Below are 14,219 nucleotides of genomic sequence, written 5' to 3' on the forward strand. Positions count from 1 at the left end.
GTAAGCTTATACGTGAATGATAATTTATGACGATCTCACATGATCGACACACATTCATAGGGGACAGTTAGAAGTGGAAGGTGTGCTTAATCGTTTCATTAATTCCTAATCAATGACAATCCTACTATAGGCATGTCATAATTTCTCATCTAAAATCAATGGCCTATAGGACTCATGCACCATTACTTGTATCGTGCATATACTTTGTTTTTTAAGCTTTGAGTGAAACGTGTCATAACATAATTCTGTAATTCCATCAGCAGTGATTGACATAATAAAGAAGAAAGATATATCACCGTATTGAACGCTTAGAACCTAACCGGGGGAGGGGGGTATTATAGCATAATACTCGGTTCTTTACTGGCCAGATGCCAACAACACCCATCACCCACGGCTACGCATAGAGAAACAGCCATGGCGAAAATAAAACTTTGCTTTCTCATAGGCACAATGACACAAAACCCCATCAAACACACTTTTATTGGCAGGGATGGACATGAAAAAGTTCATTACTAATACTAAACAGCGTATGCATTCCATTCATGTGGAGCGAGATACCTCTATAGCAACATAAAGCCTGTCTTCAACTCCGTTGATCGAACAATGACAACCTGAAATTTCAAAGAGATGAGCGAGACGCTATATACACCTGGCCTAGAGTTAATTCATTCAGTTCTCATTCCTACTTCAAGTTGGGTTATGTCATTGTAATCATTCCCATCTGCAGTATAACAAATCCAAAATGAGGGAAAAGGGGAGAGAAAAACGAGAGGTGGCAAAAGAAAAAATGCATGCACAACTGCAATCCACATCATTGCGTGTGACAAGTGAAGCAAATGTATTAGTTGTTATAGCAGTGTTTTATGAGCATAAACAGGCAAATTGCTTTATAGACAGACAATGTCAAATTTAAAAACAATCAATTTAATGTCAGAGAAGATGGTAAACAAGATGCATTGAAACTGTAACTAAATCGCTGCTCTTTTACTCGGTCACGGAACGTCCAACTTTATATCCAACAAAAAAAAAAGTGTTAGGGGAAAGAAACAAATTTAGATATAACATTCTTAAATTAAAAACAAGGAAAAGAAAATGTCCACGTCAGGATTAAAAAAAAAAAACTCCGCACGAACATGCATTATATTCTAGATGGGAATACGGTCTTGATGCAAAGGTCCAATGATTGTCTCATTACTTTAAAAGCAATCTATGGTTCCCTTACCATCACCAGTACCACACCACAACGACGTCTCTAAAATCAATGGTAGCACATTTATCATTGCATCGTGCATTAACTCCCTTTTCCTAAACTACCAATGGAACGTGTCATATTATTGTGTATTTCGATCAGTAGTGACTGACTTTGAAGAAGAAAGATAATGCAAAAAATTGAACGCTTACCACATTACTTATAGGGCTATTCCAGTTTGGTACTGATCTGTTCTATTCTCCCAAATGCCAACAACATATGTCACCTATGGCTAAACTAGTGAAACAGCCATGACGAAAATAAACGACAGAGAACCCCGTCATAATCACTACGCTTGGAAAGGTGTTGCCCAAAATTCCTCATTATGAAGCAATATCAAGTCACTTCCTTCCCTGCCTGTCTTTAACTCCGTTATTTGGTCAAACAATAACAACCTGGAATTCCAAAGAGATCAGCGAGACGCCATGCACCTGGACTAGAGTTAATTAATTCAGTTCCCATTCCTGTTAGTTATGTAAATGTACACGTTCCTAAATATCCTGCTACAGTATAACAAGAACAAATGAAGAGAAAAGGAAAGAGAAAACGAATGGTGGCAAGCGGGGCACTGTTTCAAGGGGCAATTTACAACATTACGTGTGACAAAATTAATGAAGCAAACCCAACCTCCAAACTCCAATACAAAACAAGGGAAATAGAGTAGCTGTGTTCATGACATCAGTGTGAAGCTGAACTGCTGAAAAAAAAGAAAAAAGAAATAAAAGGAAAAAGTCTTGCGGGACTCGATTAACTTCTCTCCTTCCGGTCGGGCATTATAAACACGCAGCGTGCTAAGCGATTCTGCCACACGGAAGATCCGAAGATCCTGTGCGAAACTTAAATCTATCTATGTATGCTATACACAACACAAATTTACATTGATATTCAGTTTTTTGGCGATATACGTAAAGTGACTGATAGCGCTATTCAACTTCCCACGAGTGGCCGCGAGGATTCGATCAATATACAGTTGCAAAGATAAATCGGGAATCGGTTCGACCAGATTCCATTCTCATTTTCAGTGATCGACAGCGAAAATAATGTTAAGTTGCGACTTGAAGTAATATTGAGAAATATTCGTGAAGTCCAATTCTTTATACAGTCCTACATAATTCAGATGAAATTGTTTCTGTCATGCAACCAATTGAAAATTTCGTGTGGTGTCACCGTGTCCAAGTAAGTTGATTGGAAATGATATGTGAATGAATATTTACCAATAGGTCTTCATATTGTTAAAAAAAATCAAGCATGGCCATGCTGTCTTTTAAGAGTCATCTTCACTTTGTAATTTCAAGTCCAAGTTGCCAGTCAAAGCAATGTGGTCTCCAACACAAAACAAAGGGATATTGTGTGTGTGTGTGTGTGTGTGTGTGTGCCTGTGTGTGTGTACGTTTACATGAAAACGTGCTTTCTACATGGACGAAGGTGAATACTCTATAAAAAAAAAAGATATACGTATTTTGTTTCGTGCTCTTATGGGGTTCGAACCCGTACGTGTGCAACCTCACGTCTCTTGTGACGTCGCCTTTATCCTCTCGGCCATGTACGTCTTGACGAGAAAATATGAGGAACGTAAGCTATTATGTGAAAGATGATTCAGGAATCGTTTGGTCCACATTCCATTCTCATTTTCAGTTTTTAGCTGCAAAATTATCAACCTGATGAGGAGATTTGAAAAAAATAAAATGCATGATCACTGCAGCTTATTGTCTCAGCTACCACATACATAAGTTTCAGAGGAAATGGAGCAAAATCAGCTGAGATAAAGGTGCTTAAACGTTGTCAAGTCAATGCATGGTTAAAAAAAAAATCACCTCCCATAGACATAACACGTCAACTTGTCTGATTTTGAGTATTTACCTTTAATCACAATTTGAAGTATGATGGTAAGTCTTCTCGAACGAAGAGTGTGGAACGGAAGCTTCTACGTGAAAGATGAATCATGACGATCACCCGTGACCGACACATCTTCAAAGGGATCAGTTATTAGAAGTGGAAGCCCTCGTGCCAAGATATTGTCTCAGCAATTCCAAAGCAATGATACCCTTACATTTAGGTATACCATAATTTCCCTCTGAAATCAATGGTATTATTCATGTACAATTGCTTGCCTTGTCCATAAACTTTGCTTTACAAACTTTCAGTGCAATGTGTCATAACATAATTCTGTAACTTCATTAGCAGTGATTGACTACATAAATAAAGATAATATCAAATTGAACGCTTAGCGCGTATAACTAAGGGGGATTTTAGCCTGATGCTCTGTTGTTCACTGCTCAGATACCAACAACACTCCTCACCTACGGCTACGTATAGAGAAACAGCCATGACGAAAATAAGTTTTTCCTTTTCTTTAGCAGATAGACACACAACCCCTTTAAACACACTATAATTGACATGGAGGGAAAAGAAAAGGTTCATTACTACTACTAAACAGTGATGCCTTCTACTCATGTGGCACAAGATACCTCTATAGCAACATAAAACCTGTCTACAATTCCGTTCTTGGGTCAAACAATAACAACCTGGAATTTCAAAGAGATGAGCGAGACGCCATACACCTGGCCTAGAGTTAATCTATTCAGTTGCCATTCGTGCTCCAGTTGAGTTAGAGAGAGAAAAAAAATAATAGCGTCCTGCGGGTCTCGAATGTAGTGCACAATGACCATGGATCGCGCTAAGCGACTATAAAGCCACACGGCTGTCCCGAAGATTGGATGTGAAATTCATATCTTTATATCATTTACAACATGAAAAGGTTCATTACTACTACTAAACAGTGATGCCTTCCATTTATGACAACCTGAAATTTCAAAGAGATGAGCGAGACGCCATACACCTGGACTAGAGTTAATCATTTCAGCTCCCATTCCTGCCAGTTATCTAGACGTACATGTTCCTACCTATCCTGTTACAATATAACAAGAGCCAATGAAGAGAAAAGGAAAGAGCAAACGAAAGGTGGCAAGCGGGACACTGTAACAAGGGGCAATTTACAACATTAAGTGTGACAAAATTAATGAAGCAAACCCAATGTCCAAACTCCAATACAAAACAAGGGAAATAGAGCAGCCGTGTTCACGGGCTACGTACACTTAATAAAATAATATGATAAATGACATCGGAGTAAAGCTGAATTGCCGAAAAAAAAAAGAAAAAGAAAAAACGGGAAAAATCCTGCGGGAGTCGAACTTCTCTCCTTCCGGTATGGCATTATGAACACTCAGCGCGCTAAGCGATTACGCCACACGGCTGTCCTGAAGACCGAGTGCGAAACTTAAATGTATAATAATACTGTCGTGACTGGTTGACTTGTGATGGCGCTATTCAACTTCTCACAAGTGGCAGCGTGGATTCAATCAATATACAGTTGCAAAGATAAATTGGGAATCGTTCTGTACAGATTGCATTCTCATTTTCAGTTTTAAACTACAAAATTATCAACCTAATGAGGAGATTTGAAAACATAAAATGCACGATTACTAAAGCTTATTGTCTCAGCTACAACATACGTATGTTTCAGAGGAAATGGAGCAAAATCAGATGAGGTAAAGGTGCTTAAACGTTGTCAAGTCAATGCATGGTTTAAAAAAAAAATCACCTCCCATAGACATAACACGTAAACTTGTCTGATTTTGAGTCTTTACCTTTAATCACAATTTCTAGTATGATGACGTCATTATATTTCAAAACCATCACATGGACTTGAAAGGCAAATGTTCAAAGTACAACATATCTGAATTTGGGATAATATTGAGCTTAAACAACAGAGATACGAGCAAATGAATGTCTGAAAGAGTACCTGAAAAAAATCAATTCCACTTTTTTTATTTAAAATGACGATATGATGACGTCATCGCGTATTCCTGGCAATATTGATACTTGGAATGTTATTTACAATTCATATACTTTTGTAATATGCAATAGAAATATAGGGTCAACGGACGATTTAAAGAGCTATGGCGAAATAAACAAAGACATGTTTTTTCACTATATTTGCAGAAAGACGCGCACGCGGAATTACAACTTTGACGCCAGTGCATTCCTTTGTTATAGGTCGAAATCGATCGGAAATCAATGGATATTGTTACTCCAAGTATAAGGAATCCAAATCAGTCAAAAAAATTGCATTTTCATGTTGCTTACGGGCTCTGCGCGCGAAATTGCGCGGACGGACGCGCACGCGAGAAAATGTTTGAAACGCTTAAAATTGTCTGAAACTTCGAGATTTCCCATTGGGAAGTCGTTTTGAGTCTTTTAAAATTTTGACGCGCGCTTACGCGCGCGTAATGATGACCTGTGTAACTAGCGTTAAAAAGTAAGATAGAGCGTGACCTGAACTTCATGTCCACCGAAAATGATACAGAAATAACATCTAGTTATGAAGTTATGATCGATCACGTGACAAGGTCCGAAAATCACAAAATGGCGCCTAGATGACGTCATAGATATGTTACTGTCATGAAAACCTTATTGTGGCTAGATTTTGTCATGAGACATGTTGACTGAAAATGTCATGTCATTCCGTAATGTCATTATTGAGATATTGACGACACAAAATGTGGCAGAAAGAAAGAAGAATAAAAAAAAAGAGAAATTTTGACAATCACAATAGGTGATACGCTGATAGCGTATCACCTAAAAAAAATAAAGAGAGATTTTGACAATCACAATAGGTGATACGCTGATAGCGTATCACCTAATAACAGTAAGGATTGGATGTATTTACCTCATCCCCTATTAGTAAGTCTCTTGTTAAACATGGGAAGAAACCATCCCATTTGAGCCTGCAGGAGAAACTCGTCTTAAGGGATCAGAAAATACCGGCACTAATATGAAAAAAGGCAAGGTATAACGACGACGAAGATGATAGTAGCAAATTGATGATAATACTAAGTAATGATAATCAATGATGACAATAATTACATTAATGCTATAAGGATTAGAACCAATACTTGCTGTCGGGCGAAAGCTCGGTGGTCTATAGTGGAGATGACGCCTGTCCGGTGATCAGGAGGTCGTAGGTTCGAATCCTGCTCGAGTTTATACGCCCATGATTTTTTTTTTTTTTTATCATGGCTACTATTAAAACACTGATCAATTCAGTGCTTATTTACGTCGATGTAGGGCAATTTGTCAATCAGTTGCAAAAAACAAAAAACAAACAAAAACGAATACAACTCATAAAAAAAAAGTATGGTTCCCTCGAAGTCTGGGAGGAGGGGGGGGGGGGGCTCACGGACTGTATAGTTTATTGTATGCCAACCTCCCATCCTTGTGAACTGGGAGGATGCATTACCCCTGTCTCCCACTGCCTGCATGTTACGCCACTGGGAGAGGAAGATGTGTGGTAAGTGTGTGGTTCCAGGTGCAATGGAGTCAAGTAGGCCTATACCTAGTATACTAATACATGTATAATTATTATGTGCAAGAGTATGTCTTCGATAATTAATTTCTCAATGAGTCACGCTCTAACATAGTGTATTACTATTTCCATATTGATGTCACGTTTGCTTCTTGCCTGTGTGCATTATCAATATTCCATCATGTTCGAATATAAAGTGCATGCACATTATTGACATCTGACGAAAGAATCTGTATCTTGGAATAAACAAATTGAGAAGGTATATTATGTGAAGGTTTCTAAAATCATAGGGTATATCCGACAGTTAAGAAAGAACATTCCACGAAATATTTTAATTATGTTATATAATGCATTAATCTTGCCGCATATTGATTATGGTCTTGTAATCTGGGGCAGAAGTTCAAAGTGCAATATCAAGAAATTACAAAAATTGCAAAATAGATATGCTCGTTTGGTTTTAAATGCTGATTTTTCAATATCCAGTACTACTCTTTTAAGACAATTAAACTGGCAAAAGATTATACAAAGGAGGCAATACCAAACGTATCTTATTATGTATAAATTGATCAATGATATGGTGCCAGTGTATTTAAAAGAAATAGTTGTTTTTCGTCATGTCAATTTGCAAACTCGATATGCACTCTCTTGCCCACTAAAAATCAATACACCCCGTACGGAATATTATAAGAGATCTCTGCATTATCAAGGGTCAAACCTTTGGAACGACTTACCTCGTTTTATGCAAGTTTTGTCATCTTTTTCTATATTTAAAAAGCAGAGTAGAATCTTATCTCTCAAGTTTTAACCCTATTGTGATATTTTATGAGGAAGAACAGAGTGCAATACATATTATGTTTATTTCTATGACACCGGGAACTGAGATATCATTTGTTTTGTTGTTGTTGTTATAGTTGTTTGTTAACTCGCGTTATTCTCTCGGTTTCTTTCATTCTTATTCATGTTGTATTTTTATCATAGTATAATTTTGTAACACACCCTTTTTTTCTATCTGGTTGATATGTTTACGTTTGTTTTGATTGATTGTAACGTTGTGCATTTGAATATATGTTTTGTATCTTTTTATTGTGCAGGGCCCCTTGGTAGAGCAGTTTTTTAACTGAAAGGGCTACCCTGTTGAAATAAAACGGAAATAAATAAATAAATAAATCTTTAACATGCCATAGGAAGAGCTATCGGAGTATATCTCTGCTCTCCGTCTTTGAGCATTAAAGTTTCACTGAACACTGGTGCGAAAGTAATTGAAAAAAAAGAAGAAGCAGTTCCCTGTGAGAAACTATCAAGGGCTCCTATCAGGGAGGTGGAAAGAGATCTCTTTCCACCTCCCTGCTCCTATTCACCACCTTTCCCTTTCATATCTCTTTCAACCATAAACGCGCGTGTCAAAGAATTGTCGGACCGGAACGCCAATCTATTCTGTTTGATTCATCCACACGCGTCCTTCGTTAGTAAGGAAAGATCATTGACTTGCACCATTTATAAGGACAGTAAAATATCAGATTCTGTTTTGTTTCCCGTGTATCACCCAGCAAGAGATTTCGAAAGAGGAAGTATATATCTGATATAGCTAAATGTGTTGGTTAGATCATGCTCCTTGGTTGGATGGTTGAAAATGGTCCTTAGAACTAAAGACCTTCGCTATATGTATCCTCTCGATCATCATCGTTTCTTATCTCAAAAAGCCTTTGAGCATGTTGATGCAAAATTATGTAGGGCATTGTCATTAGACTATAGTTGGCGTAGCGACTCGTGTCTCCCTGTACAACTATAACGGTCGCGGAGACGTCTCCGCGACGTCCACTGTAATCTTGTGAAAGAATCGAACATCATTTTTCGGATTCTTTCCAGTTTCCAGCTGGTCGCGAAGACTTTTCCGCGACGTCCCCGCGACGTCGTCGCGACCAAGTCGCGGGGACTAATCGCGAGGCATTAAGACGTTTCCACGACTTTGCGGAGACCCAATGATCTTTAAGCGACCTATAGAGAGGTCGCAGGGAGGTCTGGAATTCTGGATGAATAAAATAATGAAGAGTTTGTTCGCAAAAACCGATAAGTCCATTTTTGTAGATTTTGAAGAAATGTCTCTACCATGAAGTACAAAATAATACGGCACCTTTTACATCGGTCACTATACATAATAAAAGGTACATTTTTAAAGTTTATTTTAAAGTTATGGTCAAAAGAAGCAAAAATTTTCTTATTATTCTCTTAATTTTTCTTGACCTTTAATCGCAAATATCTCCATTTGACAAATATGGACTTATCATAGTTTTTGCAAACAAACTCTTCAAATTATCCATCTTGATATATGAACATGTTTCTGAAGTCGCTCTGGGGTCTCCTTCGATCTTGATCATGACTGATTGTGATGAGAGCGCAAGCCATTTTTGAGTCTCTGGAGTCGAGTCGCAACGATGCCATTCTCCATTGAGATATGCCTTTTAGTGAATATTGGTTCCTTCAAGGCTGCTGCCGTATATAGACTCTTTAAATAATTGGAAGTATTTGCAGTCGTAATTGTCATAAAGTATATAACTAAAAAGGACGCATTCCACAGGGCAGGGCCGCCGGGCTGCAGCTCCCCCTCCCGATATTTTATCGGAGATTCTTTCCATCAGAGCAGGGGGGGGGGGATACCTTGTGCAGTGATGCTTGACGCTTGACCCGGCCCTGCACTGTCCAGGAGCCTAGCGTCTATTTTAGTTTGCTATCATTGAAATAGCCTCAATCTGATAAAATTTGAAACTTTTGTTTATATCATTTATGGTAAGAGGTGCCGCCTGTAACCTAACAAGAGAGTTATGTGGTGTATTTCTTTGCTAACAGAGTTGTTGGTATGTGGAACTCTCTCCCAGAAGAAGTGGTCTCTGCTTGTTCCATAAATGCCTTTAAGAATAGGCTAGACAAGCACTGGAAAGGTGTTGTGTTTGCTTATGACTGATTGGGATAGTCATTACATGTATGTGTATTGATACATAATACATGCTCTTGGTCTCCAGTAGCTGTCAACTCCTGCCATAGGCCATTTTTGGTAATAACACAAATACGCAATAGAAGTTGAGCTGTTAATTATTGTATAGGAAGGGTAACAGCGCTGGACAATTGCTTGATTGGAAAGAGAGCATCAAGAGATAACTCTACCTGATCGATGAACAGGCTTTGTCCTACACCATCGTTCCGGTAAAGTAAAGTAAGTAAGTAAATAAGTACAGTTGAACCTCTCTTATCCGGCCTCCCTTTATCCGCATCTCTCTATTATACGGACGCAATCTCGCCGTGATTTTTTCAATAATTACGGGAGGAAAGGGGGATTCCCAACTCCTTGACAACTCCTACCCAAACACACATGAATTACACATTACTTCCAACATGATTAACATACACGTACATTACATCAAATTTCCTTCCAAATTGCTTACCTCCAGACATTTCAACATCCCCAAACATCCCCAAATGTAACAATGAAAAGGTTGCAGTATACACCTTACTACATGTGGTACTACAATGGGCTACATCAGTACATGTGTATGTAACATAAAGCATTGAGTCTCCCGTATCCGGCCAAATCCCTTATCCGGATGAGCCCCGGTCCCGACTTGTCCGGATACGAGAGGTTCAACTGTAACTCTTTTTAGAGGAGGGCCTTCAGCTGCAGCAGCTGTTTAATTTTGTTGTCTGCAGTGCACATTGAGGCATGGGAAATACTTTAGTTTGTAATGACTGTTATGATAACTTGGGTAAGTTGAATGGTCTTGTGAATTAATTTCATTCAAGTACATGACGCAAAAGCGTGTTCGTGCTTTGAGAAGACAAGTGATTTTGAAGAATTATCAATCGAGCAATGCACCTGCTGTCAAATAAAGTACCATCACAATTTTAAATTCGATCTTCCTTTCTCATACAGTAGCATGCTTTGCTGCCATCTACGTTTGGTCGTAACTCTGAAGAAGCGTCGTTTATCAAGACAGCGGCACTGCACAAATATCCGGACAGAGGTCTTGTAAGGTACGTAAAATTCTCAATTTCTAACCCCGTCTTTATACTTGGCTGCAGCCATTGCATTCTATGTATTGTATTATATTATAAAGATGCTTAAAGTTGTTCTGAATTTGTGATCGTAGTGCTCGTTCGAAAGAATCTATTTTGTGAGGGTACGTGCATGCAGAAGATTGCCTTGTTCGCTTTCAATTCAACACATGTGGAGACGGCATTTATTGTACACACGCCTTTCAGGTCGGGGAGGTCCCTCGACCTCCGCTGTTTGCGCGTGGGTTGAAGTCAATATGGACGAGGCGTTTGAGGGTGCAGGGCCCGACACGAAGCAAAAGAGTGGGACTTAACAATATGAACGCCTGTCGTGAACAAGTGATGGGGGAGAAAGCGTGTTAAGTCCTTATGGCACACTTGCTTCATATACAGTTCTAAAGCAACATTTGCCTCAATATTTTGTCATGATCATTCAGTTTAGTATGTATTGGTAACCAGTAGAAGTGTGATCTGGCAATCGTGGCATGTGCTCTTCTTTTCAAATTTACTAGAATCTAGATTCTAGTGTAGTGTTATCCAAGTTGTGGAAATGCTGGATCTTTGATTGAAAAAAAAAAAAGCACAATGCAGTGTTTGCATTGAAGTCTACATACAATAAACTGGTACCCTGCTCAACACTGTTTTCACTTTAAATTCAGGAGGAAGAACTGTGCGAAAGAATAAGATAGCAAACAAAGAGATACATGTATACATGTGCATGCACTTGTCGGGGAGGAAGGTCTCGAGCCTCGGTGATTAAATTTGCCTTTTCCTCCCCTGGCAACCAGCGGCATGCACCTGGGGCCTGTCTTATAAAGACTTGTGATAGAAATCACAGTCTCACATAAAATAGTGCTCACTTATTAAAATTATTTAATCATTCAGCATATTGAACTAATATGATGTTTGTGTTTAAATAGTGCTTAGAAAGTATGTATAAGTTTTTCCTTCCCTTGTGCATCCTTCTGGGTGAGGTATATCATGAATTATATCACCAGCAAGTGGTACTGATAAGCTGTTATTTTCGCGAATTTTGCGAATCACTGTTAAACTGAATTTATCAACATGTGAATATGACGCCCATGTGCTGTTGTAATAGCCCATGTCAATTTGCAAAAATGTCCATGACCTCCTTCACAAAAATATCTATACGCAAAAATAGCAGCTTACATACAGTTGGGGGAAATCAGTGCACAATTGTGGTATGCAAAATGCATCAGCTCCTTGTTTGCAGCAAGTTGGTAGATTTGTGTTTTTTTTTAGGTGTCATTTTATAAAATTCATCATTCGAAATCTTTAGGAAAATTAGCCTTTCATAGTGAATAATATTATGGTGAATCAAATATGATTCGTTATCACAGAAAGATATTTAATTGGTGAGAGGAATACCAAGATGTTCTACACCAAAAAGATTCAAAATGTGAATATTGTAGAAGAATGTATTTTGTTATACATGTGATAAATGTGGGGAAGTACACTGTAACTAGTTTAAAGTAGTCGACTTGATTGCTCTTCAGTGTGCCAGTACAAATGTAACTGAACTTCTCTGTGTTTGGCCTACAGCATTGAAACACTGGTTTAATTTGGTGTTTAGACTTTCCTGTCACAAAGACTGTCTCTGAGAATCATGTGAAAGGAGTTTCAGTCGTGCATTTTGTTAAGTTTTGTTTAATTTGGTCTACAAAATTACAATCTTACTGAGGTACTTGCTTTGTTGCCTTGTTCTGAAACTATCTAGATCACATCTTATTTGAAGGGTGCACAAGCCGAGAGAATAAAGTGTTTGATGTTACTGTCAATGTGAACATGACAAGGAGAGTACGGTAGTTAAAACTTCTCAAATTGCTATATGTGTCATTTCATGATTAGAAATGACAATCTGAATGAATGACTGCTAGCATCAAGGCCATGAAATAGAACCATTGATACGGTTACATAAACAATGATCTGTATGATCCCAAGAAGGAAAATATCACAAACTTATGACCCACCAAGCTACTTCCATACTTGTACTTCTTTTGTCAGGAACAAAAATGTATCATTGCCTGCTTGATATGTATTACAATAATTCATGTTTTCTTCAGCAATTATTTTAGAAATCAGTAATGATTCTACATGTTACAGATTTAAAAAAAAAAGTCGAAAGACCTCCTTGTGTCCCCCATTAATTTTGACATACCACTCTACACTAACCTACAAGTACCCTTACATAAGCATATATTGGCGAGTGGTAGGGTATCGGGGGGAGGGGGGAACAAGGAAGTCTCACCAAAAATAGAATGTGAAGATTCAGCAACTTCGAATAATACATGTATTAGCCAGTTTAGACAGTTTCTAGTGAAACATGATATTGAGTTATAAATATTTCTGTTGTTCCATCCTTTCATTTCATATTCATGTACAAGTGTAAGATAACATACAGTGTACACTGTGTACATGTTCACACCTACATGTATGGTAAAAAGCAGGTGAAGAACACATACATGTATTGAAAGAAACCTACAAGATATACACACTATGAAACAAGTTGGGAAACTGACAAAACACTTAAAAGAGAAAAAAAAAATAGAGTACCACAAGTAGATGTGAGAGAGGACAGATAACCATTATTTTTGTGATAATCTTAATAAGAAAATTCTTTTTCCATGATGAAAGCTACTTTCATATGACCAATCAGCAAGGTACTCGCATTTGTAATTTAGAGGTTATACTAGCTTCCTCAGTGTAATGAGGTGCAAGGTGTAAAAGAGAATATGAAACCCAGATATAATGAACAGATGTGGATATTGAGTAAATGCAGAGCTACTAGTGTTGTAGAACACTTAGTGAAATTTGAAGAAATAGGACAATCCGTTAATGACTCTTAAAAGCTTTGGTGCTGCCATCGTTAGATGAGAAGACTACAACATTTATAGTTACATCACACATGGACAGAGACAGAAAATACAAAGAGAATTCCACAAAATTTAATTTCTTATGAAAAGTGGATATATTCCCTCCTCTTAATACTGCCATGCAGGGGTCGCACTTAACTTTTTTTTTTTAACTAGCCAGGCGGACTACTTAGAATCAATTTTGACACTGAAGCAATATTTTGGCTAGCCAGACGGACTAGTAACTTCAGAATTTTATGATTTTTAGCTAGTCCGACGTGATTTTGGGTGGCCAATGGCCAGCGGACCATCGCCAATTTCGAACCCTGCCATGCATGTAAAGGATAGTATTTAATTCCTCCTGCTTTCTGAAAGGGGTAAGGTGAAGTGTTTTTTCAACATGCTAGAAAAAGCTTCTCGAGATATAGTCTCATGACATCATTGCCCATATGACATCACAAACTGTTGTAGTCTTCTCATCCATTACTTTAAGTAGCACTGAACTTTAAAAATCAATAACTTTTGAATGGATTGTCTAATTTTCCTCAAACTGAACGTGTTTTACTAATATTGCTGCATTCACTCAATTCACATACTATATTTAGGGATCATTCTCCTTGAAATGTTGTAATAAACAGGCAGTATTTGTCAGGTCAGATTTGATGCATTAAGATACATATTGTACAAA

The 14,219-nt window shown here is 38.0% G+C and overlaps 1 protein-coding gene across 1 annotated transcript in view; it reads left to right on the top strand.

The window, feature by feature from the left end:
* Nucleotides 1-14,219, top strand: part of LOC140232830 (poly [ADP-ribose] polymerase tankyrase-like) — a 93,575-nt gene that overhangs the window by 8,966 nt on the left and 70,390 nt on the right. The window contains exon 2 of the mRNA XM_072312947.1: nucleotides 10,580-10,637. Within this exon, the coding sequence (XP_072169048.1) occupies nucleotides 10,580-10,637 (58 nt within the window). The remainder of the gene's footprint in view (nucleotides 1-10,579; nucleotides 10,638-14,219) is intronic.

The sequence above is a fragment of the Diadema setosum genome, chromosome 1 (assembly GCF_964275005.1).
Source record: "Diadema setosum chromosome 1, eeDiaSeto1, whole genome shotgun sequence".
Classification (NCBI taxonomy): domain Eukaryota; kingdom Metazoa; phylum Echinodermata; class Echinoidea; order Diadematoida; family Diadematidae; genus Diadema; species Diadema setosum.